The following is a 23,786-nucleotide window of genomic DNA, read 5'->3' as shown; positions in this document are numbered from 1 at the left end:
ACTCACACAGGGTCTTTTTTTTCCAAACACATGACGCTCATGCTTGTCTGGTCGATTTGAATTAGGGTTGGTGCTCAGCACAACGTTTCAACTCGCGCATGTACGCGCATCGGTTAGAGAGCGTCAAGACTCTCATTTATATTACACCACTCAGCGCCTGTGCACTCCACAAAAAAAAAGTCCTTTCACATGGTTCTACGAGTTTGCTTCGGCTGGCGATTCGACCTCGCCGTGTGCAATCAGCGCATCCATGCTGTCTTTCAGCGTCTTCTCCTTGGCCGTGAACTCAAACCCCAATAATTGCCGAATCTTGCTGCTGTCAAACAGCGGTTGCTGCCGAAACATAAGACACACACCAGGTCATGGGTGAGCTGATCGTAGTGAGTAATCACAGTGGGGTGTAGCGCCTGCCACCCCTGTTTGTTCAGGCAACTTTGAGCAGGCACGCCGCTCTTCACATCGAGCCTCTCAATGTTCTCACCCGAGAAAGGTATCGCCAGCAGAAACGCCTGCAGCACACGCCGAGAACATTGCAGGAGGCGAGAGCACCGCTGGTTAGAACTTTCAATCTATGAGCTTAGGGAAGCAGGGACCTGGTGCACGGGCCACGGACGTTCGAGGCAAAGCGCTTACATGGTCAAGCGTTTCTCAAATAGAGCGCCGATGTACATCAAGCAGTTGGGAAGCGTCCGCGTGGGAAAGTTGTACTGGGGATAGATGCTTTGGCACGCCAGCGAGATGTCCTTCATACCATATGTACCCTCCACCAGCAAATGGCGCTCTGTGGCATGGGGTTGCTCATGCACGTGAGCAAGGTGGAGCTCGACCAATGGCTACTGGCTGGCAAACGGAGCAAAGGTGCCCACAACTCACCACCGGCAGTGCCTTGCGTCAGCAGTGCCACATGCACCTTGGCCACATCCCGGACATCGACGTAACCAAAGGCCAGTTGCGGGCACATTGGCACTTTGCCCGTCTACGGCCGCAAATGCACACGATAAGGAGGCGTGCGGGCGTGACCAAGGCTCAAGAGCTGAACAATGCCCAGCAAGATATCGCATTTGCCACGGCCTGTTAGTGGCATCCTTCCCAGAATCTGCCGTACCATGAGATCGCGAATAATGGCCGAAGATCCATTCAAATGATGTGCGGCTAGGTGGGGTCCGTAGATGGCTCCTGGATTCACAAAGACAACCTCAAACTTATCCTCTGAGGAAAGCGCTTGTACAAAATCCATGGCAGCTTGTTCAGACATGCGCTTGGAGTAAGGGTAAGGGTCATTCTGGACGGTGGCGCTGTTGTTGAAGTCGGCTTCTGTGAAGACGTGGCCGGCGGGAAGCGCGAGGTCTTCAATGGTCGATACCGAGGCTGTCATGACCATGCGGCGAAAAGTACCAGCCCGAGTGGCTTGCTGACACGCCCGCAAAACATTGCGCACGCCATTGACATTGACGTCAACAATGTCCCGCTGTGGATGGCGTGCCGTGAGTGACACCGTGGCTGCAGTGTGCACCACGTAGTGGGAGCCCATGACGGCTGCATCAAAGCTGCCGTCCGAGGTCAGGTCTGCAGACCAAAAGCTTAAGCGTCCATCATCGCCTTCAGGTACCAAGTCTATCCGGTCGTGCATCAGAGGCCAAGGATCAAAGTGCTGTGAGCCAGCCCCGTTCCGCAGAACCCCTCCAAACCACAGGCCAGGACACACCTCGAAGGAATTGCGTCTTGTCTGCATTCTGGGCATCGCGCACCACCGCCCGCACTGCATAGCTGGTTGTCTCCAGCAGCTCCTTGACCACATATGAGCCCACAAAGCCTGTCGCGCCTGTGACCACTACAATTTCAGCTGCCATCGCGTCGAGTTTCCAGCGCGAGCACAACACGAAAGAGCTCCAAAGTGAAGAAATACAGAGAGAGAGAAATCTGAAATTTTGATGTGTGAGTAGAAGTGTAAACATCGACACTCTTTCTCTCATCAGCTTCTCCCTCGCTATTTTTTTTTTTTTTCAACGAGGTTTTTTTTTTTTTTTTTTTTTTGGGGCGAGGCAGTGTGTGTATGGGTTTGTGCTTGGATGCTGGGCGCGGTGGCACTTGCTCTCGACCGTCATGTCACTTACGCAGGCGTGCGCAACGATAGAATACATTGGGTCCATTTTTTTCTTTTGCACCCGCGTTTCCATAATTTCCCGTGGGAGAAGTCTTGAGCTTGACCTTTGTCTGTGCGGGCTTCTGGCGCGAACGGACGTCAGTCATCGCAGCGCGCTCACGGCCGAGAACCACAACCTCCCTCAGCACCATTGATCCGTCAACTCTATATCGGCCGACGTGATGGAGGGCTATATGAACAAGGCAGTGACCATCGCAACTCAAGATGGACGCCTCTTGACGGTAGGCTATGCCCCAATGTAACTCGAATCTGATCGTCACTGATTGTGGTGTGCCTTGGGGTCTTGAAGGTGGCCTCGTGCTGACTCGGGTGCTCTATCGGGTTCTTGCGCTCAGGGCATCTTGAAAGGGTTTGACCAATCAACCAACCTCATTTTGAATCAGTGCTACGAGCGTGTTTTCTCCCTACACTCGGGCGTCGAAATCGTGCCCATGGGCCTCTACATTGTGCGCGGCGACAACGTGTAGGTCCTGCGATCCTGTTACCCCGTTCTGTTTCTGGCTTGTCCCCACCTGGCCTGCGCGGCTGGTCTGTGCTCGATATTTCGTTTTTTTGGCTGGCTCTTCTCGCCGTATCGCACTCACATGCACTGGGCTGCTCACTCTGATCATGGGGACAGTGCCGTGGTTGGCGAAACAGATGAGGAGACAGATGCGACACTGGATCTGGAGAATGTCAAGGCCGCTCCCTTGAATCCTGTCGTGTACTAGTCTGTCCCCCAGTTCCCATCAAAGCGCCTGCCCCTTTTCCTCTGTCTTTTCCATCTGCTATAGTTTCCCATCTGCTATAGTTGTTGGTTCCAGCTATAGCCATCGGCCCGGTGACGCCAGTCCACGCTCAAATGTGCGCCCCGCGTCGTGTGAACAGCTCCCACGTGTCAAAGCCAGACATACATGGCCTCGTAGGCGTGACAGCGTCACCGTCGTGACCTCGAGATCCGATTGGAGCCCAATTAGCTGCGCTTGCCACCTTCTTTCCTGTATTTGTGTCCTTGGGCTCTCATCTCCTTCCTTTGTCTCCCTTCTGTCCCCTGTTCTCGACAATCAAGTCCAGGACGGCAGGGCACACTGCGCTTGTGATAATTCAATGCTAGAAATTTCAAGTTTTTGGTCCCAGGCGACAACAGCTTCTAGACACCACTCGAGGGTTTGCGAACAGGCAAGCCTGCTTGATGAAAACACCACTTGGCAATAAACAGAGAGATGTGAATTTCTTTCTGCACAAAACAAGGCACAAGCCGACCGGGGGAGAGGGTGGGGTGTATGACATCAAGCACGAGCGCTGAGCATTGGACTGTCGAAATAATGTTAGCAAAGGTAGGCGTGTCATCAGCAAAGGTTAGTTCGCATGTGACAGCTTCAGAGCGTTCTGCCATTCATTACCAGCCCGCAGGACCGTTGCGCTGCTGGCCATAACGCGGAGGGCGCAGCTTCTGTCGGTTGTTGGCCATGTCGACCAGCGACACAGCTCCAGGCTCCAAAGCCGAGCGCCCGCGGCCCTTGCGCCTAAGCATTTAAAGGCACATAGCCACCGGCAACACCATGAGTTCAACGTAACCACCCGGCAAAAAACAGTGAAATCAGGTTCGTTGGTCGGTCGCACCGATCAAGGGATGCCGTGGCGTCCTCTTGCAAAAGTTGCTGTGATCGTGTGGATTGGAGAGGCCCCCGATCAAAACGCTTCAGTTTGTCCTCAAGCTGGTTTGCAAGCTATGCTCCAATATGACCAAAGCCCAACAATGCGAGCATGAGCAGGTGTTGGATTCAAAAAATCAGTACACAAATAAACAAAGGAAAAAAAAAAGAAAAGAAAAAGAAAATGACATCAGTGACTGGGATAGTATCAGATATGCGAGTGCATTGGTTTGGCAATACCATACCTCCGCTTCCCGCTGAGCGATCTTGTGCACCACGTCTGTGGATCGCTTGCCTTGGAAGTAGTCGGTATTGGCGGCGTTGCGTTGAGCCAATTTGTCGCGAAATCTGACGGCGCACAACATGTGGAATTAAGATAGGGAGAAGAGCCCCGCCGAAAGTGCAGAAAGCTTGATCAAAGCACATGACATTGTCCCACGTCAAGCAAGACCGTTTGAGTTTGGTGGGCGAGGACCATACCCTTGGTCGTCATCGTCGTCAGCATCGCTGAATTCGCGAAAGCTCCGTCCAGATTGGGTACGCGACACGGCCGATCCGACTCGTTCGCCCTGGAGCAGGCACACCAGTCAGCCCCAATGAATGCCTCAATTGCGCGGTGCAAAACACAACGCCGCCCTGATGTCCTTGCAAAGCGAGGCCGCCATACCGCTGTGGGAAGTGAGACGCGAGATACCACGACCTTGGGCATGACCCAGCGCTGCTGCTCCTCATTCCACACGGCTACCTTGCGAATCTTCTCCACGTTGGCATAGTTGGTATCACGTCTACACCAGCACGATTGCAGACACCAACGTGGGCACGTATATCAGCATCGCTTCTCCGCAATGCGGGGCGGGGTGCACGGGCACAAGAATGCGCGAAGGATGATGACGGTTGAAGCACGCACCGGATGCAGTCCGACGCCCGTTGGGTGTAAGACTTGTAGAAAAGTAGCTCACGCTCGTTGGCACGCAGCTGATCCAAGAGATGTTGTCGTTCCCTTTGAAATTCAGCCTGCAGATCCTCAATCTCCGCCTTTTGTTCGCGCACCACCTCCTTGGCGCGTTTCAAAAGCTTGGACTTGGCATGAATTTCATCCTAGCAGCAGGGTCAGTCGTGTGCACGGGACGAGGCGTGTGAGGACAAGGCAGCGGGGCATTTGAATACAGCAGGCAAAGCCCAATGATCAACCTGCCAAGCCATGAAGTCTTAAACGCATCCTCGAAAGGCCGAGACGGCACCACGTACCTGCATGGTATCGTAAATTGCCTCCATCATCGTGTCGTCATCAGCAGACTTGGCCTCTTGAAGCTTCCGACGGCGTTCTTCCGCACGTGCATGGCGATCCTTGAGTTTCTTGCGCAGTGCCTTATCCTTGGCTGCACCGCCTCCGGCTACCATCTACGCAAGATAGGGCAGGGGTGAGTTTGGCTCAAGGTCGAAAGATGCACTGCAAAATAAGGTGTGAAGCCAAGCAAAAGAACCACAGGGTTGCAGGCTCGCGCCCTTGATCTTCGAGGCTCAGAGGGCAAACGGGCTCTGAATGCTGTGACACACGTACCGCTTTTTGAAGCTGTGCAAGCTTCGCTTGTAGCTCGGCCACAAGCGCTGGATTTTCCGAGACGGACGCTGGGGGCATGTTGGCTGGCGCAGCTGTTGGTTGCGCCCCCGGGAGTGGCGACACACCGGCGGATGCAGGGTCCGCCGCGTCGGTGCTGCCCTCTCCGTTTGCTGCTGCACCGGCGGTATCTGCTCCCTTGTTGCCCGTGTTGCGAGCAGAGATGACGCTCGAGTCAGCATACACAATGCGCGCATCTGCGTCCGAGTCGCCACCGATCCAAACCGTCGTCTTGCCCGACTTCTCCGGTCCCACTAGACCTTTGGCTGCGTCCACAACAACTGCGCGGGTTGCCAAACCATCTTGAGCGATGCAGGCGGCGCGGGCTTTGCCAGAGGCATCGAGCACAACAGCACAGCGCAACAACAAGCGTGGACAGCCGTGCCGTGAGACAGCGGGCACAGCGGCCAAGCCATCAGGACCCACAATTGGCAACGTCTCGCCATTCTCGTCACGACGAGCTACTAGTTGACCACGCTCAAAACAGGCCTCTAGTGGAAGCCCCTTTTCATCGACGACGGCAATGGCCGGGGAACCGTCGTTACCTACGACCACGGCGTTGTTGGCTGATAGATCCAGGCCAGTCGCAGGTGTGCCATCGCTATTGCGCAGCTCCACTAAATCACCGTCTTCAGACATGACGGCTTCAAGCACACCCGCGGCAGAAAGCTGCGCAGCCAAAATTTCGTCATTGGGCCCCGCAACTGCGGCTTGGACATCGTCATCCACCAGTGCAGCGATAGCCTGAGGTCCACCCCCTCGGCGGCCGAGCACGGGCTTGTGTTCAGCCACCCGGGCATTGCGAATGGGGTACACGTGCCCTTTCTCATCCACAATGGGGTGGAGGTGGCCATCATCACCCAGGGCAGCACGATAAAAGGTGCGACTGCCTGCTTGCCGCACGGCTAAGCGCATTTTGCCCTTGTTGTCCAAGACCACGTAGCACTGCGGGATGACCTCGAAATCAATTTCGGGAGTTGACACACCGGCACCGGTGGCGGTTCCTGATTGACCAGCCGAGTCAGTGCCTGCATTGCCGGAAGCATCGGTGCCTTCGTCTGTGGTTAAGCTGATGGAAGCACGTTTGTGCGCCAGTTCAGTAGCAATCTGTTGCTCGGTATTTTGCTTGAGGTCTTCGCGCTTGGATTCGTACTGCTTTGTGGCGCGCTCAAATTCCTGCTTGAGCTCTGTCTTGCCGAGTTTCTTGTCTTGAAAATCCAGTTGCAAGCGCTCCAACTGAGCATCATAGTCACGTTTCAAGTCTGCTTCCAGCTGCTTGATCTCGGCCTCTTTCTCAGCGCGAAGCCGCTGCTCAATGGCTGCCACCTCGGCCGCTGTGAGCTCGGCATGAACGGCGCTGGGGCGCTTGGCAGGGCCGCCCTTTGCAGGTGCTGCAGCAGGCGCGCCACCACTCACGCCGCTTAAGAGCATGGCCGCTTGATCGGGGGAAAGCTGGCCGGCCAAAAGAGCCTTTAGCTGCTCGATCTCCTCCTGGTATTGGCGCAACAGGGCGTCCTTGGGATCTTCGTTGATAATGGCCTTGTTTTGGATGTTTTTGGCACGGTTGGCATAGCGTAGGGTTGAGAGGGTTTCATCATAGTTGTTGTCCGCCGGGCTGAGTGCACACACCATGAGCGTTTTGGTGTTACCACCCAGGGAGTCCTGGAGAAGGCGGGTCAGCTTGGAGTCACGATAGGGAATGTGCTTAGACTTGCCATCAACTAGAGCAGAGATGACATTGCCGAGAGCGGAGAGGGAGAGGTTGATCTTGGTGGCCTCCTTGAGGCGGTCGCCGGTGGCGCCGGTCTTGCCTTGGCGTTCACTACCAGCCAAATCGACCAAGTTGAGCTTTGAGGCTCGTAGCTTCTCGTCACCCTCAATGGTCTCGGCTGCCTCAACCCAGACCGTGAAGATGGAGTGGGAGCGAGACGAATCGGCATTCATGAGTGTAGCGCCGACAGAGCGATTCTTGGAGCCTGCGGCCATTAGACGCAGAATCTCCTCCGTGCTTGAGACCACGTGTTCCGAGAGATCTTTGACATAGACACCCTTGTCTGGGTGCTCCTTGAGGTCTAGTTTGGCATTGTGGTCTTGACCAAGGAGGTCACGAATGTTCTCGTTGTAGATTTCGAGGTATGACGCTCGCACCAAGAACTTGCAGTTTTCACGCACCGCCACCTATCAGGTCAGGGAAGCATCCAAAAGCGAAGGGCACAGTGGAGTGATGAGGTGGGGGAGGAAGGAAGGGAGTGCCCGACTGCGTCAATGGATGACCATAGGCCAAAGTGGAAGGTTGGCGGCAAGGCGCAAGGGATGAGTGGGTCGATTGACATTGCAGACCTCTTGAAAAATGTGCTCAAAGGAGCGGGGGGTAAGACCGCGATGTTCAGGTGGGTCTGGAATGCCTTCCATGGTGAAGGACTTGCCACATCCTTCAATATGCGGAGCGCGGGTGAGGGCATGTTTGTTGGCAAACAAGGTGGCGTGTTGGCTCACGCGTGAGTGGCAGCAAGTGCAAACAACTACAGGGCAAGGGGCGCACCAGTTTGACCGTAGGCAAAGATTGTTCCTTCAGGTGAAAATCAAGCACATGTTGGGTCATGAGGGGGAAGCAAGAGTAAAGAAGTGAGAGAGTCAAGAGTGTTCATACGGCTGCTTTGCGGGGGTCCGGTCGAGATGCGCACCATTGTAGCCTTCCAACACACTCTCAATCAAGGGAAAGCCAACGTCCTCATAGATCATCTGGCTATTGCTATTCTGGTCGTAAGCACCATCAAAGGTGAACTTTTTCGGCGGGTCGTCCGACCCCGGCTTGTGGAGCTGGACTTGGCCAACATCAGTGAAGGTTTCCACGACTGTTCCGCATTCGAGGGCCTTTTCTCGCTTGTTCAGCGGGCGGCACCGCACAATAACCTGGACAGCTTCGCCCGGCATGGTGACCGTCACAAGCTGGGCAGATGGGTGCAACCCAAGAGGTGAAAATCAATGTTCTCGCCCTGGTTAGGATTGAAGTTGTGAGACCCTCAAGGCTTCGCGAGTTAAGGAGGACGGGGCCCAGCTGCGCAAGAGTGTGGCCGTAACGGAAATAGTCGAGCCCTAGGCAGCCAGTGCAAAGAGAGATAAGGCAGAGGGCGATTGTAAAAAGAGAGAGAGAGCGAGAGAGAGAGAGCGAGAGAGAGAGAGAGAGAGAGAGAGAGAGAGAGAGAGAGAGAGAGAGAGAGAGAGAGAGAGAGAGAGAGAGAGAGAGAGAGACGCTGATTGGGCAAGAAACTGGTGGCTGATGGATCCCAAACACGGTGACGAGGGGTCAAATAACCAGGCTTCTCGTCCTTGACATCATTGCCACGCCATCATGGAGTCACCATCACCAAAAGCCACACTCATCTAGTCAAGGAGCACTGCCAAATCATGCAGCCATTCACTCACCCGCTCGGACCATCAAAGGGAAAAAAAGCTGAAAAAAGCAACAAAAAATTTGAGAGAGAGAGAGAAAGAGAGAGAGATGTCATCATCTTTCTGTTGTCAAGTTCGAGTGTGTGACAGTGTGACTCTTGATACAATTCAAGGTTGGCTGGGGTTGGTGTGTCTTGAGGATGGGTCTGGGTGGTCTGGCCTTTGATGGTCGGTCTGGTCTGTAAAAGCTTTCAATTTCAACGTCTGGTCAAAAGGGAAACCAAGTCACAATCTCCAGAACAATAGAGAAGGACGAGAAAGAGGAGAGGGGCTAGAAAAAAAAGGACAGGAGAGACTTGGCGAGGCGCGTAGCGCCCTGACCCAGTGGCACTCGGTCAAACACAACAGGGAGGCTCAACTGCGAGCGCACGCTCGGAGAAGAGGCCAGGAGAGTCGGGGAGATGAGGAGTCTAATCCAGCTGAATAGAATTGCCAAACTTGGCCTTGAGCACGCCCTTGAGCTCGACGAGACGATCATCAATCTCGCCAACCTTTTCCCGGAGACCCTCCATTTCGGCTTCAGCCGCTTCCTTGCCCTATGCGTGCAAGTCCCAAGCGTGAGTCTTTGATGGGGCCAAACAGACCAAATCAAGTATCAAGTTCAAGTCTCAGCAACGGCCAACGCTCTGTGTGTGCGTGTGTGAGTGTGCGAAGAGAGGCAGAGGCAGAGAGAAACAGACACAAAAATAACAAGAATAGTGATAGAGATAGAGAGGAAAAAGAGGAGGGGTGAAGAAGAATAGAACTGAAGCAGGATGAAGGATAGAGAGTGATGGAGAGGGATGGCGAGATGGAAAAAGACATTCAGAGGCCAACAAACACCGAGGGCAAGTGCCACCGCGCCGGCAGCATCGAAAACGTACGTTCTCTAGCAGCTCGTTGGCCTGGTCCGTCTCAAGCATGAAGAAGCAATCGCCCACCGCAATGGGAATGCTCTCATCGTCCTGCAGCATCAACTCCTCTGAGGCATCGTTATAGCCCTCAGCTCGGTCCTGTCGCGATATCCCCGTCAGTGCACACCCGGAATGGAAAATGAAAAATGGATGAGTCTAGACAATGCCCTTGCCAGAGGGTCTCGAGCCTGTCAAATCTTTCAAGAAATGGCTGTCGAATCAAGCAAGGATCAGGCCAATGCAAAAAGTCAATCCCGCAACGAACCTGACTGGCTTTGTAGTTGTCCGTGAGTTCAGTTTGCTTCGCATGCAACCGAGCAAACTCGTTGATACGATCCTGATCTTCCTTCAAGATGGGCACATCCCGCTCATCCTCGGGGTTCTGCCGAGTTTAGATATGACACCATCATGAGGCAAGGCCACGGGTCGAGTCCCGGCTCAAACGCTAGACCAGCAGAGCCATTGCACCAATCTCCGACCAGCTGACGTACCACAATATGGCTCGATAGCGACATGGCCCTGGTGCCTCGAAACCGCGCCCAAACTCGAGGAGAGAGAAAAAAGAAGATTGAACTAGCTCTGCCTTACACAACAACTGTTCTGTCTGCTTGAGTCTTTGTTGTCAATGGCCACAACAACTGTTCCGTTCATTCTATTTCATTCGAATTTCTCTAAAACGAACAACATGAAAATAGAGAAGACCCAATTTCAACAATTCGCTGCCATCGAGCTTGCTGGCATCACTAATCGTTCAATATGAATCAGTTTATGTAGATACTTTAACCTTGTTAATGAAAGAAAACGTAGAAGTATGAACGGTTTGTGTTGCGCCGAGCACCGTGTTTTTCTCTCGCTCTTTCTTTTCTCTCTCTCTTTTTGTTGTTGCTGCTGGCGACGAGGAGGAGAAGGGTCACCCTGAACGGATAGACAAGCGCGTGACTGGACACGGCCTGTGGCTTGAAACGGGGCTCGTTGTCGACCCATTTTGCACCCACGCACACACTGCGGCTGTTTATTTGCTCCTTGGTCTCGTGGCTGACGTTGCAAGAAACGGGTGCGCTTGGAGCGGTTTATTTTGACCAGAACCAGTCAGCGAGCCGTTTGCCCTGCCGGATTCAGTATCGGGTTGCCAACGTCATCTCGCGCCCTCTGGCGCGTCCCTGTGCTCGGCTCTTTTTGGCATTTGGCTTGCCCCCCATTTGCGCTATTTTTTTTTTTCTCTTGGGACGAAGGTGTTTTGAATCCAGATGCCTGGCCTCCGGGCTGGTGGGCAAGGCACCTGACGACAGGTCGCGAGGTGTCATCTGTGTTGAGCTCTGCTTCTCGCAGCTTCACGCTTATCGAAGCACGACGTGTGACCTTGTCCCTTTTTCTTCTTTCTTATCCCCTAACCAATCAAGAGGGCCGCCGTGCGCTGCGGTCACAATGGACATTTCTACCTCTGGTCTACCTGCCTCTTCAGCCAGCCCGACATCGGACTTGGCCATGGACACGGTTTGTTCTCGCGCTTTGACCTTCGCGAAGCGCCTGGGGTTGGGTTGTGCAAAATATTTCCAGTGTCACGCTTTCTCAACTTGTATCTTGCTTTGGCCCACTTATATTCTGATGGGGTGCCGTTGGCCTGGACCCTGGCTCCAACCGCAGCGTCAAGATGAAGGTGTCATGGTCAATTTGCGCTCGATGACGAGTAGGTTTCATTCCACTTTCTGGTGCTTGCAAGAGCAAGCACAAGAAGGCATGGCCGCCGTGGAGGGGCATGGGGATGGGCCACATTTCTTCTTCCTCATCGAACAATGGTGATGCTCGTGATGGTGTGACCCGCGTAGGCAGGGAACGAATTGCTTTCCTCGAGGATGCACTTGGCCAATGCCAGGAACACGAGCTTCAAACCATTTTTCGACACATCAACTCCATGCTCCGTCATGACTTTGTTCAGGACCTGCCTGGTATGTTGGCCTGTGTTGGCACTTGTGGCTACGCTTGCGTCGCACGCCTCGCCTGTCCTGACGGCCTCATTTCTCTCTCCCATACTGCCTCTCATGGTCATACAGCGGAAGTTTGCGCGCGCATCTTTTCCCTCTTGGATGAGCGTACCTTGGTTCAATGCGAGCTGGTGGGTCTTGCCTTCCATTCCACCCTTGTCTTCAAAGTCCTTTGAAGTGCCTACATCAGTTGGGTGTCCCCTCCTATGTTTGACTCGCCCCCACTTCTCACATCGACTCCCATCTTCTCAAATCTCCTCACGTCCAGGTGTCCAAGGCTTGGCGCAATGTTATTGTGTACAGTGATGTGTGGCGTATCGTCTTCTTGCGACGACTTCGCTCAAGCTCATTATGGCAAGAGATTGCGTCTGCCGTGAATTTCCGGCGACCAACCACCACATGTGGATGGAAGCGCGCCTTTTCAGCCTTTGCTCACGTATGGCTCGTGACATTGCGGTTGCTTCTTCGGGTTCCAACCTATCCTGCCCCAAACAACGACTTTTTTCCTTTCTTTTTTTTGTGCTTCAGTCAGTCACCTCATCAGACGTCATCGCTTTGCTATGTTTTGCACCGCATAGGATGCACACCAACTCGAGCATCGCTGGCGCTCAGGTAGCGCTACCCGCCATGATATCAACTGTCACGGCGATGGTATCTACTGCCTCCAGTACGATCAAGAAAAAATTGTTTCAGGCAACCGTGACGACACGGTCAAAGTGTGGAACATCAAGACGCGCGAGCTAGAGTTTCAGATGGCGGGCCACCAGGGCTCAGTGCTTTGCCTGCAGTACGACGAACACAAGGTCATCACGGCCTCAAGTGACCACACTATTCGGGTCTGGGATCTGGCGACGCACGCCTGTCGCACTGTGCTTCGCGAGCACTCCGATTCGGTGCTCCACGTTCGGTTCTTGGGCGATACCATGGTCTCATGCTCCAAGGATCGCACAATCCTTGTCTGGCAGCGCACCGACGAATTTGGCTTTACCTGGTCCTCCAAGCGGCGCCTCACGGGCCATATTGCCGCAGTCAACGTTGTGGAGTTTGATGAGCACTTCATCGTCTCTGCCTCGGGCGATCGCACCATCCGACTGTGGAGCCTCGAGACAGGGGAATGCGTGAAAATTTTGCGCACTCACACCCGCGGGATTGCCTGCCTTCAATATCGCTACCCATTCATTGCCAGTGGCTCCTCTGACGAGACCATCTGCATCTACGACATTGAGCGTGACCGCAAGCTCCATGATCTCACCGGTTCGTGCCATCTGTGTGTATGTGCGAGGGCTGGGGGCTCAGTTATTTTGCCCCTGGTACTCTTGCTCCTTCCCCTGCTGCTCATGGCCGCCTCGCTCCCTTTGTGGACGACCTGCGTGGCTTGCATCGGTGCTGAATCGCATTGCACCTCGCTTTTCATCAATCCAATAGGCCACGAAGCCCTGGTGCGCTGTGTGCGCTTCAATGAAGAATTTGTCGTGTCCGGTTCTTACGATGGGTGCGTTTCGTCGCCCTTGTCCGTGCGCGCATCGCCGAGTTATCTTAACATGGACGCATCGGGCACGACTATCTCATCCTTGACTTTCTTTCTCTTGGCTTGCATCACTTTGTATGATAGGAGCGTGCGAGTGTGGGATTTCAAGACTGGGTCGCTGCTGAGTCGCCTAGTCGGCCACTCACACCGCGTTTTTCGCGTTCAGTTTGATCACCTGCGCATCATCAGCTCGTCTCAGGACGACACGATTATCATTTGGGACTTTTACGGCGACCTCAAGGACAAACATGAGCTTACCTATGACCAGCCATTGGCCATCATGTAGAATTTCATTGACCGGCCTAGCAGCACAGCATGCGACTGATGACCCCCTCCCCCTTTTTTTTTCGAGTTCTGAAAAAAGGATTCACTTGGCTGCATGCTTTCCTTCAAGCGTATGAGTGTCATGTGCTTGCATCTTCCATGCTTCCTTTCCTTGCTCCGTTGTCTTTGACCGACGTTGCTATTTGGTACCGGGTCTCGACACCTTTTTTTGTTTGTTTGCATGCAGTGATGATCAAGGCATCTTGTGCTGTTTTGAAAGCTTGGCGACACCAGCACGCTGTGTCCTGTTTTAAGAGCACGCCTTGTATACAGAGACCCAAAGTCTGATTTTCAATTGAAGGGAAATTTTGTCTCGTCTCGAGCGGTCGACGCGCTCCACGTTCGTCCGCCCAGCCTCATTTGCCTGATACTCTGGGCTGCCGCCATTGTCCTAGTCGTTATCTATTCCAGCGATTCTCATCAACCTTAGTACACAAATACACCCTGTAAAAAGCACCGCGCAACATCGATGCTCTCCTTGACGTTGACAGTATCACGTCGTACGTAGCCAACACGATCCGACTACAGGCAAGCGAAAGAATCAGCCCATGAATGACAATCACCTCCGCCTGCTGGTGTAAAGAGCGACAGAAAAGGCCACCGGTCAGACGTACTTTGAAACCACGGCTTTCAAATAGTTGCCGAGCCTCATCTTGGCGGAGAAAGTAGGTGCGAGTGCCGTCTTGGCGCATGTAGAATCGATCGCCCAATTTATGGCCCTTCTGAGCTCAATGCCACATCGAAAGAAGGAGTATCAGTACAGCGGAACGGTGAATTCGGGGACATACCGATGCGGCCACGTATGTATATACGGCTGCCTACCTTGAAGCGGATCATGGCATGATCGAAAATGGCGTAGTCACGAAAGCACACCTTACCCCCCGGAGCCATGATTTTTGCTAGACTATCAATGACTGTGCCCATTTGTTCGAGTGACAAGGCCGAGAAAACAAAAAAAGCTGTGATCAAATGGCAGCTCCCAGCCGGTACATGGTCGAGCACGTTGTCCGTAGCCAAGTTGCAGTGAAAAGCATGCACATTGGCCGGGTCGTACTCCTCATGTTGCTGTTCAAGCAGCAATCGCCCAGACGTGCAAGGGTCACCCCGCCCCATTCGCCCATAAGAAGGATATTCGAGAAGCGAAACAAAGCGCACGGGGAAGCAAGTGAGCTTATGTGCCTGCAAGGCCAAACAGCGGCTCAATAACATCTTCACTTGACATTTGCCAATCAAAGCCCCACGTGCAACCGGACTAGTGGGCACAGGTGCACACAAAGCGAGCACATCAGGTTCCGGGGCTTCGGACACGAACCCACCTTGACGTGCTCGACAGCCCGAGGACTGAGGTCGCATGCGTGCACAAACAAATTCGGATTCTCACGCCGCAGCGGGAAGATGGTGTTGCCGACGCCACAACCCAGTTCAAAGAGCACGGGCCGCGAGGCCGTTGCTTTTTCACCTTGTTCTGCCTTGGCCTCAGGAACAGCTTGCAGCATCAGCTCAGGAAACTCGCGCAGCAACCAGTTGCGGTCCTTGAAAAAGTTGGTGGTGTTGCGCTTATAAAACAGGTCCCAGTGACGCTGCTGCTCTCGGTCGCACTTTTGCACCAGAAACTCACGCAGCGGCGCCTCTTGCGCCATCCGCTCCTTGACCGCATCATCGACTGCAAAAGGCAGCTCTTCACTCAAGGGCGGTGGGGGCGGCAAAGCAGCAGCATCTTCCGCAGCCATTCTTGCCCGTCAATCCCAGATACCAACCAGACCTTGTTTTTACCAGAGGACTTGGCTCCTTGGTTCTGCAAAAGCTGACGCTCGTCCAGATGAATCCTGAGCCGCCGATCGGGTGTGTGTGTGTCTGCGCGAGAGCACAAGGAGATATGAGACAGAGACAGAGAGAGAGAGAACACACACACACACACACACACACACACACACGAAGACACACACACACACACACACACACACACACACACACACACACACACACACGAAGAGAACACACACGTGAAACTGCACCTTGACACTTGACCAAAGAAGCTTCTGTCGAAGAATTCAAAGTTGTTGCAGTTCTTGAGAGAGATGGAAGTGAAAACAGCATGGTCATTGGGGGAGTTGATGTAGATCTGGATCAACTTGCTGCTGTTGAGGGCGCGATTGTGCAACAGTTTGTTGTTGATGTTGAAGGGAGCACATTGTCAGTCAGTTGGCTCCAACTGGCAGCGGCCGAGGCGGGGCATTGGTGGTTGGGGACAGAAGGGCAGTTCAGCAATCAGGTTGGTGACCAGGTGGGTAGAAAGTGCGACTCCATCGGTCCAGGCTATCATCGTGTTGGTGGGGTGGGCGGTGGTCAGCCAGTCGCAGCTCGGTCGCATTGAGCACGTCATGCTGGGTCTACCGTCCCGCAGGCTCGCGCCAGCAGTCTGTTGGAAAGGGCCTGTTGTGAGCAGTCTACTGGTCCTGGTCCTGGTGGCTCAGTCCAGCACAGCTGTCCAATCCCTGTCCGGATTGCAGAAGAGTGATCGCAGCTGTAACTATACCGGTTCGTTTGCATGGCCGAATGCTGCCCAGCACGCTTCGATGTATGGGCGCCTCATCTTCCCTGGCCTCGCGCTTTGGATATAAAAATATGCAGCTTGGGTTCACGAAAAGTCTCGCTCCATTTTCTTCAACATTACGGATGGATTTGACTGTCAAAGCCACCACCGTGCCCCAGCGGTTGCCTGCATCGATGCGACTCTTCGGTGTAACGGTACGAGCCTGTTGACTGCCTTGCGCTACCATCCCCACCAGTGGGCTGCTCTGTCATCTCGCCGATTGGGGCCGGCGCATTTATATCAAATCTCTTTGATGCCATGCCGTGCTGCAATCGGGTCTTCAGGCATCAACGATTGCGGCAACAACCAAGATGAAAAAGGCTGCCCAACGGGGTCTGGCACTACTATAGGGTTTTTGGCCGCCGGACTTGCCTCGATCTGCTTTGGTATGGAACCCTTCTTGGCCTCGTCAGAGTGGCACAGCCATGACACTTTTGTTCATCCTGCTGCACAAAGAAGATCTTTGTGTCTTTGTGCGTGCGGGTGTGCGTGCTTGTCAAATGAGGTTTTTGGTTTCGCTTGCATTGAGTGTGGTTCTAGGCAGCAACTACGTACCGGTTAAGCGCTTTGAAATGGGCGATGGTATGGTCTGCCTGTCATGCATGTTTGCCGCCAGCCCTTCTCACGTCCACCGCGCATGCCCATCCATTTATTTCTGTTTCTCGATGTTCGATTTCCTTAGGTGTTTTCTTCCAATGGATCCTCTGCATCACTGTCTGGATGTGTGGGGCGATCCTGCAGTTGGCTGTGGGTGTTTCTCCCTTTGTGCCACTTGCTGCCACTGGAGGCATGGCTTGGTCCATGGGCAATCTTTGCGTGGTTTTGATCCTCCGCACCATCGGACTTGCTCAGGTTTGGCTCGCTGCCTTGCCATGCCCCGCCCGGCCTTGGTGTGCCTTGGTGTGCCTTGGCGAGGCAGGGAAGGCAGGCAGATGGCCCTGGCCTGGCCACGGCCAGTCTAGGTGCAATGTGAAGGCCGTGTCCTTCTATCCTCGTGGACCACCTGATTCTTTCAAATTTGAACTTGATGTTAGGGCATGCTCATTTGGGGCACAGCCAACATGATCATGGGTTGGGGTGCCGCCCGTTTCGGCTTCTTTGGCATCACTCCAGAACTCCCTCAAAGCCAACTATTGCAGTACCTCGGCGTGGCCATGGCAGCTCTCAGGTCGAAATTGATGCTTGCTTGCGCCTGCCTAGCAACGCTGAAACGAAAAGCTCTTCATGCCAGGCCGCAAGCTTCTCATCTCGCGCATACGCCGATTGACAGCGTGCTTGTCTTTGCAGCCGTCAAGCCGTCCGTGGATGAAGACCGCACCAGCAAAAATGCATCAAACGGGGAGACGGAAACGAGCAGCCTTCTGTCCAAGAACTCGGCGGTAAATTGTTGCTCAATTGAAGAGTGGGGCAAATCACGGTCAGGGCGCACGTCTGTTTTTCTTACGCGTGAAATGGCTCGTGGTAGGCGCTCTCTATCAACGAGGATGCAGATGTTGCCGCACTCAGTCCACCAACACATCAAACGCACATGATGGACACTGACACGATGGCTTGGTGTGATCGCCTCTCAGATCACACGCGCCGGGCGATGTGGGTTCTCTGGTTTTCCGTCTTTTGTGGCGCCAAGCTAGCTGGTTTCGTCTCAACCTTGACCCCACTTGCGTGGCGGGTGCCCAGGGGGTTGTTTTTATCGATTTTTAGCGGCATCATGTACAGTTTTGCCTTTGATCCTGCCCAATCGTACATGGACCGAACGCTCGGGGCGAGTCAGCAGGCGTTCCATTATGTCTTTTCTCAATTTTCAGGTCTGTCTGCCGTCAATGCGACTCGAGGTCTAAGAGCATCGATCCTAGCCTCGCAACGAATAGCTGATCCCTGCGTTCTCATAACCGTTCGCCAAACTGTGCCTTGAATATTGCTGGCATCATCAACACTACCGATGACAGGCATCTTGATGGGCTCTACTCTCTGGTTTGTCATCTACAGTCGTACGTTGATCGAACGCGCAGCGGCCTGTATTGTCGTCGTGCCGCGCCCCTTGCTTGCTGTACCATACATACATCCTAGCCAGCTATCTGATATGTCTGCCTTGCTGGCAATTTTGTGTGCCATGTGGCGTGGTTGCTTGGGCTCTTCGAAACGACCATGCAGTCGCGACGCGCTCGCGGCCCAACGTCTCCCCTGAAGTCATTCTTCCCTCCATGGCCAGCGGGGTGATGTGGGCAATTGCACAGACCTGTTTTATGGTGGTAAGTAGGCTCGGTTGTCGGGGCGTACTAGACAGTACTGTGCACATGCAGCTCCTCTCGCTACTTTGGTGACTTGTCTGTGCTTCGTCCCTTCTGCACGATTGCCACAGGCTAATCAACACTTGTCACAAGCGATTGCATACCCCATTATTACTGCGGTATGTTGGTTGTGGTCGTGATCGAGGACACCTTTGACCTTTGCTGGAACTGCTACCCCACTCAGACTTTGCTCCATGCTCTTGTTTCTCGTGGCATGGGTAATCATTCTTTCTGCAACGCAGGTACCGGGCACGATTGGCGCTTTGTGGGGCGTCTTGGTGTTTAAGGAAATTCGAGGCCTGCGCAACATGCTCGTTCTGACCTTGGCATTTGCCATTACCTTTACTTCCGTGGCGCTGACGGCAATGGCCAATGGTGCATGAGATGCATGAGTTTGGAAAAAAAATCAAAAATCGATTGTCAGTAACTCAGTGCCGAGCAGTGCGCGGATCTGCTGTGGTCTTACGGGCAGAATCACCGATCCTGGGTCAGTCTCGGTGTGCTGCGTTGCCATAGCGCTGCACGCGCCGGCGAAGCCCACGTTTCCGGCTGAAGAGATCTTGCAAGGAGGCACGGCGCTCCTCCAGCTCGGCTGGCGAGAGCGTGTCCTTGCCCTTGCCCTTGCCCCGGCTTGACGCCTGGGTCGTTGCTGCTTCGGCGGCCAAAGCCTCCTCAACCGCTCGAGCAAGATGTCCCTCATCCGCCGCCAAGAGGGAAATGGCTAGATCAAAGCATGTAGCAGTGGGTCAGGAGACTTTGAACGAGTCACGCAAGGACAGAAAATACAGCGTGCTTCGCCTGGACGCACCTTCTCCTGGTGCAAAATGACGAGCTGTCCGCCCGATGCGATGCAAATATATGGAGACGTTCTGTCGATGGGATGGCGGGGGTAAGATTGCTTCTTTGATTGCGGATGTCACACGTGAGCACGGAATGAGCAAGTTGCTTACAGTGGCAAAGTAGGCCTGAATCACCGCATCAACGGGCAAGTCAAGACCCCGGCTCAGCAGATCCGTGCTGACAATTGTGGCCGTGGGATCGGCACAGAATGCCGCCAAGCGCTGCTCGCGAATGGCTTTGGGAAGCTTGCCATGGTACTCAATCACTAAAAACAGAGAGGTAGGCAATCATATTTGAGCGATGCCTTTCTGGGCATAGAGGGAAAGATGCAAGGCTCGGCGCAGCTCTGGGGCACGGACCGTTGGTGTCCTGCAGGTTTGCGCAGAGTTGAGTTACTTGCTTGACAGTGTTGCAAAACACGATGGTGCGTTTTCCAGCGCACTTTTGTTGCAGTACCCGTTGGACTTCTGCCGCCTGCTCAGTCACGGTCGGACCAAAGTGTAAGGGGTTCCAGCAAACAGCTTTGTCAGAAGTCAAGGCGGTGTCGCGCTGATATTGGCGTACGTACACGAGCGCTGTCAGAAAGAGCGGCATCCTGCAAGCGAATGAGCGTTTGACGCAGGCGCTGTCGCGGTTTGTGTAGTCTGCAGCGATGGCATGCAGCGGGGTGACATTGTTGCCAGAACGTGCAGTTCCAAAAGGGTTGGCCATGGCTAGAGAATAGGCGTACTGTGGGGTGCGGATGATATGTAGACCGGGCAGTCGATATTGGAGCAAGCTCATCACACTGCGGTCGCCACGGTCGGGCAAGGTGGCTCCAGTGAAGAGGACGCGCGTTGCTGGGCAGTAGAAAGGCAGGCACACCAGGCACACGGGAAGAGGTGAGGAGCCCGACGCTGCGATTGCAATAGTTTGGTTGGGAGGCACCATCACAATCTGCACAAACGTACAAGAAGCGTCCTTGCGGCGGCCATTGCGAAAGGCATGGGGGATGGCACGCTGAAGCAGTCGCCAGGCGCCTTGGTCATGAGCGCCATCAAAAATGGCATCAAACTCATCGATTACAACCATGTCCAGGCCCGCATCGGTCAACGGCCGCCAATGACCCTGCAACAGGAGGGCGCACGGTGTGAGTAGTCTTGAATGCGAGGCGGATATGTGAAAGGGGCAAATTTGTGGGTGCACCTGGTCGAGGGCACTGGCTGTGGTGACGAGAAGATCTGCGAGGCCAGCATGCATTTCGAGGTCATCACGCGGGAGCAGCTGGCGAGCTTGCAGCCCCAGGCCGGCAGCTAATGGTTGAATAAAGTTGAGCACCTATGGAGCATCGGGCAATATGCGGCAATATGCGGCGATGTGAAGTCGGGGCGGGGTAGCCGGTCGACCGAGACAGCAGCAGGCGTTGAACGACCTGTTGGCTGAGCTCCATCGACGGCACCACGACAAGGGCACGTGGAAGTTTGGGTTCGTCGCTGCTCTCGCGATCGCTTTGAGTGCCGGAGGAGCCGACTCCGGCCTTGAGCTGGGCCAGCAAGGGGATGGCATAGGCTGCATGGGACGGCCCGCAAGCGCAGTTGTGCTGAGATGAGGGCATGACACGAATCCAGGGTGAGTGCAACTTGGGGGCGAGGGGCAAACCTAAGGTTTTGCCGGAGCCAGTTTCAGCGCCAAAGGCGCAGGCAACGTGCTCAGCCGGGGCATAATTGCACAGGAAATGGGCTTGTGCCGGGGTGGGCAGCTTGAAGCCTGTCGAGAAAAAGCGGTGCGAGCAAAGACAAGCCGGATAAGGGAAAGCGGCGGCGGAGGAGATAAGGGGAGCAGAGGGCTGCTTCAAATATTGCCTCACCTTGTGCGACTAGCAGGGGCTCGAAGGGCTGGCAGGGAGGGGGCAGTACCTGAGACCAGGTGGCCAGCGCCTGCGGCTGGGCTTGCGTGCTGTGACGGCGCGAGGGCGCGTGCAGGCGGCATTGGCCCAGCCGAGAGCTTCCCAGCGGAAACAAGCGCAGGCTTCCCTGGCCGTGTAATAAATCTTGGACTCTCTGTGCCTTGGCGCACCTGACGCTGACCAAGCCGCGCACGGTTGTGCCGCGGACGACAACGGCGCCCAGCATCTCGTGGCGGTCAAACAGACTCAAATGCTCAAACGCCCAAAACCGCTGACATCACATCCCCATCAATTTATCTGACAAATGTTTTATCTGACATCTTGCAGCGTTCATCTCCTTCACAGTTGCACGGCCATCCGCCATATGATGACAACAACAAAGAGAGAGAGAGAGAGAGAGAGAGAGAGAGAGAGAGAGAGAGAGAGAGAGAGAGAGAGAGAGAGAGAGAGAGAGAAAGAGAGAGAGAGAGAGAAAGAGAGAGAGAGACAGAGACAGAGAATGAGAGAGAGACAGAGACAGAGACAGAGACAGAGAGAAAGAGAGAGACAGAGACAGAGACAGAGACAGAGACAGAGACAGAGACAGAGAGAAAGCAAGAGAGATGAGAGCAGAATGTGTTGTTGATGTGTTGATGTTGCAGTTGTGTGTGTGTGTGTGTGTGTGTGTGTGTGTGTGTGTGTGTCTTGCTCAGGAAGCCGGGGAGGGGAGGCGTGTGGAGGTGGCGCGTGCCCAAGCAGGCTCCACCCCTTTCTCTTGTGGGAATTGACTTCGTGCATGTGCCTTGTCCAACCACTGTAGCATGGATACTGGCCATGGTGGACATGCCAAGTAATCCAAGGCCGTGCCACTTTCCCACCCATTTTCGCCCAAGCTATGCGCTGCTTCCTGCCCCTAACATCTTGAGCGTGGCTGTGAGCTGTGAGCTGTGAGCTGTGAGCACGCCGCATCGCAACATTGCTCACGCATGTGCCACTGAGACGAACCTCGTTGCTTCATCTTTGGGGCACGCGTTTCTTTACTTGTCGCTGCACCCGCACACCATTCTCATGTGGGGTGACCAGATCTTGCACGAGCCGCTACAAGTGCGACAGGCCTGTGCCCTGCCTGATTGCGTACGCTGCCAATGCTACCAAGAGCGTCGAGCCCTGAGCGTGGCCCGCTGGCGTGCCCAGCGCAGCGCCACCTCTTCTGCTCGTTTGGAGACAGCCATGCGGCTCCTGGCTCTGGGGCGCGTCACCCGTGATCCTCTCGAGAGTTACCGGCCCACCTTGCTGCACATCCCGGAACTCCGCGCGCCCCCACTCATGACCGAGGAGTCGTGCACGTCTTGCTGTGCACATATGCTTCAGGCAGCCCGTGCCGCAACGACGGCCCTGCAGATGGACTATGAACAGCTCTTGGCCGAGGCAGACTCCAATTCATCTTCATCAGGACCCTCATTCTGGAAACACAATCAAACAGACCAAGGCCAATGGCTAGTAGCCATGTTAGTGGACCAAGGGCGCTGTAACAATGAACTTTGGGCCGCTTGCCCAGGCGCCGCAGCTTTGTTGCGCCTGCTACAGTCGGACGTTTGTCGCTGCGTGTTTGGCAACGCCTTCTTCTCTGTGCTCGACCCCGGTGCCAAGATTGAGCCGCACACGGGACCAGCCAATGCTCGCCTTCGCCTGCACATTCCGCTCAACGACACCCCTGCAATCCTGCGCTGCGGCGGTACTCAAACGTTCGTATTCGGAGCATCATTTCGATTTGTGTTTGATTGCCCAACCCTACGTGCATTCCCTTTTTTTTTTTTTTTTTTTTTTTTTTTTTTGGGTGTGAGCCCTCACATCTGATTCGATTTTTCTTTTTCAGGCATTGGCGAGTTGGTGAGCCCTTTTTGATGGACGACAGTTACGAACACAGCGTTGAATACTGCGCACCTCCCGATGTACGTGTATCTGCCTGGCAGCTCCTTTAAGCCCATGTGCGTGCTCACGATTCTGGTTTGGGTCCTGCGTAGGCACCACAGCGCGTTGTCTTCATCGTCGATGTATGGCAACGTGACTTGACTGCAGCTGAGCGCATGTGCTTGAACCGTTGGTTCAGTTGAACGCGGTCGCTCCAATCATCAAGCGCTGCGCGCAAGCCTTCACTCTATGCCTCCCCGCCTCTGCCCTTGCCAGACAGCTTCCAGCCGGTCACAGAGATGCTCTGAGTGGTCAGATTCTTGCCAAAAGGCCAGCACCTTCTCGCTTACCCCGGCTCGAACACCAAAAACTTTGGGCACAAGCAAACCATAGTGTCATCGAAAACCGGACGGCTGCCTTTTACAAGTCATCAATCATTGTTGCTTGAGCTCTTGTTGAACAAATCTAGGCCTTATATCTCTTCAAGCTTTCAGATGATGAAGGAAGGAGAAAAAAGACGCGTGCCTTTTGTCAAGTACATGCTGCTGGAGTTCAGAGTGTCCAAAAGCTGTTCATGGGTGGATTTGGATCTTAAGCAAAGTTTGTGGTCAGGCACCAAGAAATCCAGGCATGGCCCATCTGGCAGCATCAAACTCAACATTTCGGTCTGAGTTTCGAACAACACGCAGCCGAA

The 23,786-nt window shown here is 54.3% G+C and overlaps 12 protein-coding genes across 12 annotated transcripts; 4 read left to right on the top strand and 8 right to left on the bottom strand.

Moving 5' to 3' along the window:
* Positions 1 to 195: 195 nt before the first annotated feature.
* MONBRDRAFT_23356 (uncharacterized protein) lies at positions 196 to 1,850 on the bottom strand (the record flags this gene model as incomplete). Its single annotated transcript, XM_001743558.1, has 6 exons — positions 196 to 333; positions 357 to 509; positions 761 to 840; positions 874 to 976; positions 1,106 to 1,614; positions 1,706 to 1,850. The coding sequence occupies 6 exons, from the start codon at positions 1,848 to 1,850 to the stop codon at positions 196 to 198; spliced, it is 1,128 nt and encodes a 375-aa protein (XP_001743610.1).
* A 450-nt stretch (positions 1,851 to 2,300) lies between these two features.
* Positions 2,301 to 3,127, top strand: MONBRDRAFT_17908 (uncharacterized protein). Its single transcript, XM_001743804.1, has 3 exons — positions 2,301 to 2,385; positions 2,500 to 2,627; positions 2,784 to 3,127. The coding sequence occupies exons 1-3, from the start codon at positions 2,326 to 2,328 to the stop codon at positions 2,872 to 2,874; spliced, it is 279 nt and encodes a 92-aa protein (XP_001743856.1). The 5' UTR covers positions 2,301 to 2,325; the 3' UTR covers positions 2,875 to 3,127.
* Positions 3,128 to 3,356: 229 nt separating this feature from the next.
* Positions 3,357 to 6,331, bottom strand: MONBRDRAFT_31438 (uncharacterized protein; the record flags this gene model as incomplete). Its single annotated transcript, XM_001743557.1, has 9 exons — positions 3,357 to 3,669; positions 3,767 to 3,873; positions 4,044 to 4,146; positions 4,279 to 4,367; positions 4,466 to 4,583; positions 4,706 to 4,896; positions 5,047 to 5,199; positions 5,360 to 5,451; positions 5,485 to 6,331. 9 exons carry the CDS (start codon positions 6,329 to 6,331, stop codon positions 3,543 to 3,545), a joined length of 1,827 nt encoding a protein of 608 aa, XP_001743609.1. The 3' UTR covers positions 3,357 to 3,542.
* A 106-nt stretch (positions 6,332 to 6,437) lies between these two features.
* MONBRDRAFT_23354 (uncharacterized protein) lies at positions 6,438 to 8,350 on the bottom strand (the record flags this gene model as incomplete). The annotated part of the gene is made up of 5 exons (XM_001743556.1): positions 6,438 to 6,485; positions 6,833 to 7,594; positions 7,757 to 7,848; positions 7,959 to 7,985; positions 8,101 to 8,350. The coding sequence occupies 5 exons, from the start codon at positions 8,348 to 8,350 to the stop codon at positions 6,438 to 6,440; spliced, it is 1,179 nt and encodes a 392-aa protein (XP_001743608.1).
* Positions 8,351 to 9,047: 697 nt separating this feature from the next.
* On the bottom strand, positions 9,048 to 10,300 carry MONBRDRAFT_36113 (uncharacterized protein). The gene is made up of 4 exons (XM_001743555.1): positions 10,254 to 10,300; positions 10,028 to 10,144; positions 9,733 to 9,861; positions 9,048 to 9,405 (listed from the first exon to the last, which is right to left on the bottom strand). Exons 1-4 carry the CDS (start codon positions 10,275 to 10,277, stop codon positions 9,280 to 9,282), a joined length of 396 nt encoding a protein of 131 aa, XP_001743607.1. The 5' UTR covers positions 10,278 to 10,300; the 3' UTR covers positions 9,048 to 9,279.
* Positions 10,301 to 11,545: 1,245 nt separating this feature from the next.
* MONBRDRAFT_6204 (uncharacterized protein) lies at positions 11,546 to 11,893 on the bottom strand (the record flags this gene model as incomplete). The annotated part of the gene is made up of 1 exon (XM_001743554.1): positions 11,546 to 11,893. One exon carries the CDS (start codon positions 11,891 to 11,893, stop codon positions 11,546 to 11,548), a length of 348 nt encoding a protein of 115 aa, XP_001743606.1.
* Positions 11,894 to 11,970: 77 nt separating this feature from the next.
* Positions 11,971 to 13,558, top strand: MONBRDRAFT_15157 (uncharacterized protein; the record flags this gene model as incomplete). Its single annotated transcript, XM_001743803.1, has 4 exons — positions 11,971 to 12,180; positions 12,323 to 12,998; positions 13,170 to 13,236; positions 13,357 to 13,558. Coding segments are annotated over 4 exons (1,155 nt in total), but the record flags the coding sequence as incomplete, so codon positions are not given.
* Positions 13,559 to 14,022: 464 nt separating this feature from the next.
* On the bottom strand, positions 14,023 to 15,236 carry MONBRDRAFT_23351 (uncharacterized protein; the record flags this gene model as incomplete). The annotated part of the gene is made up of 4 exons (XM_001743553.1): positions 14,023 to 14,118; positions 14,211 to 14,318; positions 14,419 to 14,661; positions 14,913 to 15,236. 4 exons carry the CDS (start codon positions 15,234 to 15,236, stop codon positions 14,023 to 14,025), a joined length of 771 nt encoding a protein of 256 aa, XP_001743605.1.
* Positions 15,237 to 15,358: 122 nt separating this feature from the next.
* Positions 15,359 to 16,376, bottom strand: MONBRDRAFT_23350 (uncharacterized protein; the record flags this gene model as incomplete). The annotated part of the gene is made up of 2 exons (XM_001743552.1): positions 15,359 to 15,734; positions 16,048 to 16,376. Coding segments are annotated over 2 exons (705 nt in total), but the record flags the coding sequence as incomplete, so codon positions are not given.
* A 313-nt stretch (positions 16,377 to 16,689) lies between these two features.
* MONBRDRAFT_6201 (uncharacterized protein) lies at positions 16,690 to 18,860 on the top strand (the record flags this gene model as incomplete). Its single annotated transcript, XM_001743802.1, has 10 exons — positions 16,690 to 16,771; positions 16,872 to 17,041; positions 17,224 to 17,357; position 17,460; positions 17,655 to 17,779; positions 17,867 to 17,994; positions 18,136 to 18,177; positions 18,341 to 18,438; positions 18,549 to 18,596; positions 18,720 to 18,860. The coding sequence occupies 10 exons, from the start codon at positions 16,690 to 16,692 to the stop codon at positions 18,858 to 18,860; spliced, it is 969 nt and encodes a 322-aa protein (XP_001743854.1).
* Positions 18,861 to 18,878: 18 nt separating this feature from the next.
* Positions 18,879 to 20,561, bottom strand: MONBRDRAFT_31433 (uncharacterized protein). The gene is made up of 7 exons (XM_001743551.1): positions 20,503 to 20,561; positions 20,268 to 20,424; positions 20,048 to 20,213; positions 19,886 to 19,961; positions 19,677 to 19,791; positions 19,286 to 19,582; positions 18,879 to 19,198 (listed from the first exon to the last, which is right to left on the bottom strand). Exons 1-7 carry the CDS (start codon positions 20,554 to 20,556, stop codon positions 18,966 to 18,968), a joined length of 1,098 nt encoding a protein of 365 aa, XP_001743603.1. The 5' UTR covers positions 20,557 to 20,561; the 3' UTR covers positions 18,879 to 18,965.
* Positions 20,562 to 21,866: 1,305 nt separating this feature from the next.
* MONBRDRAFT_36109 (uncharacterized protein) lies at positions 21,867 to 23,163 on the top strand (the record flags this gene model as incomplete). The annotated part of the gene is made up of 2 exons (XM_001743801.1): positions 21,867 to 22,926; positions 23,058 to 23,163. Exons 1-2 carry the CDS (start codon positions 22,250 to 22,252, stop codon positions 23,161 to 23,163), a joined length of 783 nt encoding a protein of 260 aa, XP_001743853.1. The 5' UTR covers positions 21,867 to 22,249.
* Positions 23,164 to 23,786: the final 623 nt, after the last annotated feature.

Source organism: Monosiga brevicollis, genomic scaffold (genome assembly GCF_000002865.3).
Source record: "Monosiga brevicollis MX1 MONBRscaffold_4 genomic scaffold, whole genome shotgun sequence".
NCBI classification, from domain to species: domain Eukaryota; class Choanoflagellata; order Craspedida; family Salpingoecidae; genus Monosiga; species Monosiga brevicollis.
Note: the sequence above shows the minus strand (reverse complement) of the source record. Positions and strands in the feature narration are given on the sequence as shown.

Excerpts from the sequence above, each read along its gene's own strand:
- MONBRDRAFT_17908 (XM_001743804.1), top strand. The coding sequence starts at position 2,326 with ATGGAGGGCTATATGAACAAGGCAGTGACCATCGCAACTCAAGATGGA. Across the intron at positions 2,386-2,499 it reads AAGATGGACGCCTCTTGACG|GGCATCTTGAAAGGGTTTGA; the intron begins GTAGGCTATGCC and ends TCTTGCGCTCAG. Across the intron at positions 2,628-2,783 it reads ATTGTGCGCGGCGACAACGT|TGCCGTGGTTGGCGAAACAG; the intron begins GTAGGTCCTGCG and ends TCATGGGGACAG.
- MONBRDRAFT_36113 (XM_001743555.1), bottom strand. The coding sequence starts at position 10,277 with ATGTCGCTATCGAGCCATATTGTG. Across the intron at positions 10,145-10,253 it reads CGCTATCGAGCCATATTGTG|AACCCCGAGGATGAGCGGGA; the intron begins GTACGTCAGCTG and ends TAAACTCGGCAG. Across the intron at positions 9,406-9,732 it reads CCAACGAGCTGCTAGAGAAC|GGCAAGGAAGCGGCTGAAGC; the intron begins GTACGTTTTCGA and ends TTGCACGCATAG.
- MONBRDRAFT_31433 (XM_001743551.1), bottom strand. The coding sequence starts at position 20,556 with ATGCATGCTGGCCTCGCAGATCTTCTCGTCACCACAGCCAGTGCCCTC. Across the intron at positions 20,425-20,502 it reads CAGCCAGTGCCCTCGACCAG|GGTCATTGGCGGCCGTTGAC; the intron begins GTGCACCCACAA and ends CTCCTGTTGCAG. Across the intron at positions 19,199-19,285 it reads TCATTTTGCACCAGGAGAAG|CCATTTCCCTCTTGGCGGCG; the intron begins GTGCGTCCAGGC and ends GCTTTGATCTAG.